The 1,204-nt window shown below is 59.9% G+C and overlaps 1 protein-coding gene across 1 annotated transcript in view; it reads left to right on the forward strand.

Annotated features, from left to right (window-relative positions):
• IKZF4 (IKAROS family zinc finger 4) overlaps window positions 1-1,204 on the forward strand; it is a 12,635-nt gene that overhangs the window by 6,743 nt on the left and 4,688 nt on the right. Inside the window, exon 4 of the mRNA XM_021379168.1 lies at window positions 41-220. Within this exon, the coding sequence (XP_021234843.1) occupies window positions 41-220 (180 nt within the window). The remainder of the gene's footprint in view (window positions 1-40; window positions 221-1,204) is intronic.

Genomic DNA, 1,204 nt, shown 5'->3' on the forward strand with positions numbered 1-1,204 from the left:
GGGGGGGTCTCCGGCTTCGTGCGGGTGTTTCACGCGCCGCTGTGTTTTGCAGGAGAGAGGCCGTTCCATTGCAACCAGTGCGGGGCTTCCTTCACCCAGAAGGGAAACCTCCTGCGTCACATCAAGCTGCACTCCGGAGAGAAGCCCTTCAAATGTCCCTTCTGCAATTACGCCTGCCGCAGGAGGGACGCGCTCACCGGGCACCTGAGGACGCACTCTGGTGGGTGCCCGGCCCGGGGAGGGGTCGGGAGGGTTGGGGGGGTGGGGTGGGATGCACTGAGAGGTGCATGGATGCACTGAGAGATGCATGGGTGGGAGCTGAGCCCAGCACGCCTGGCAGCAGCACTGTTCCTTGTGGGTCAGCCCGAGGTTCCCTAGAACCATGGCGCAGCACCAACATCAGGTGGGTGCCGGGGGGGTCGTCGTGTCCAGGACATGAAGCTTGGTGGTGGGGGGGGGTGGGTTTGGAGTCGGTGTGCCCCGAGGTTCTGGAGTTGCCGCATCTCTTTCTCGTAAAGATAAATGTTTAATGGGTTTTATTGAGTTGAGATAGGTCCCACCCTTGGGTGTGCCCTGCCCCAGTGGAAACACCAAGCACCGGGGGGGGTTCTGTTTGCTTTGTTTCTGCGTTGCCCTTGCTGAGTGTGACATTTGAGAGGTGGTTTTGCCTCCGGTTCTGCTCTGTCGCAGCTGGCGGGGCCGTGGGTGACCCTGCCTGGCAGAGCTGCCGGGGCGGTTCGGGTTCAGGTGCCCAGAAGAGCCCGCTCCCCCCTGGGGAGGAGGTGAGCGTAAAGGCCTCTGACAGTTATGGGGGAGAACAGGCAAAGAAATCCATACCCTGGAATCTTTCCTTATCTCCGAGGATTAAAAAAAAAAAAGCCAGAAGACGATGGCTGGAGGCAGAATCCCTCCTGACATCGACTGCGGAGAGCAAAGAGCTCATGTGCGCTCCTGCCCTGCTCGAGTGTGGGGAGCAGCACCGTCCCCATCCTGCTGGAGGGCCAGGACCCCCATCCCTGGGGTCAGAACCCCAGTTCCTAATGTTAGAACCCCTCATCCCTGGGGTCAGAACCCCTTCCTTGAGGTCAGAACCCCAATTCCTAATGTTGGAACCCCTTCCTTGAGGTCAGAACCCCAGTTCCTGGGGTCAGAACCCCCCATCCCTGGGGTCAGAACCCCAATTCCTAATGTTAGAACCCCTTCC

This window comes from Numida meleagris, chromosome 32, assembly GCF_002078875.1.
Source record: "Numida meleagris isolate 19003 breed g44 Domestic line chromosome 32, NumMel1.0, whole genome shotgun sequence".
Lineage (NCBI taxonomy): Eukaryota > Metazoa > Chordata > Aves > Galliformes > Numididae > Numida > Numida meleagris.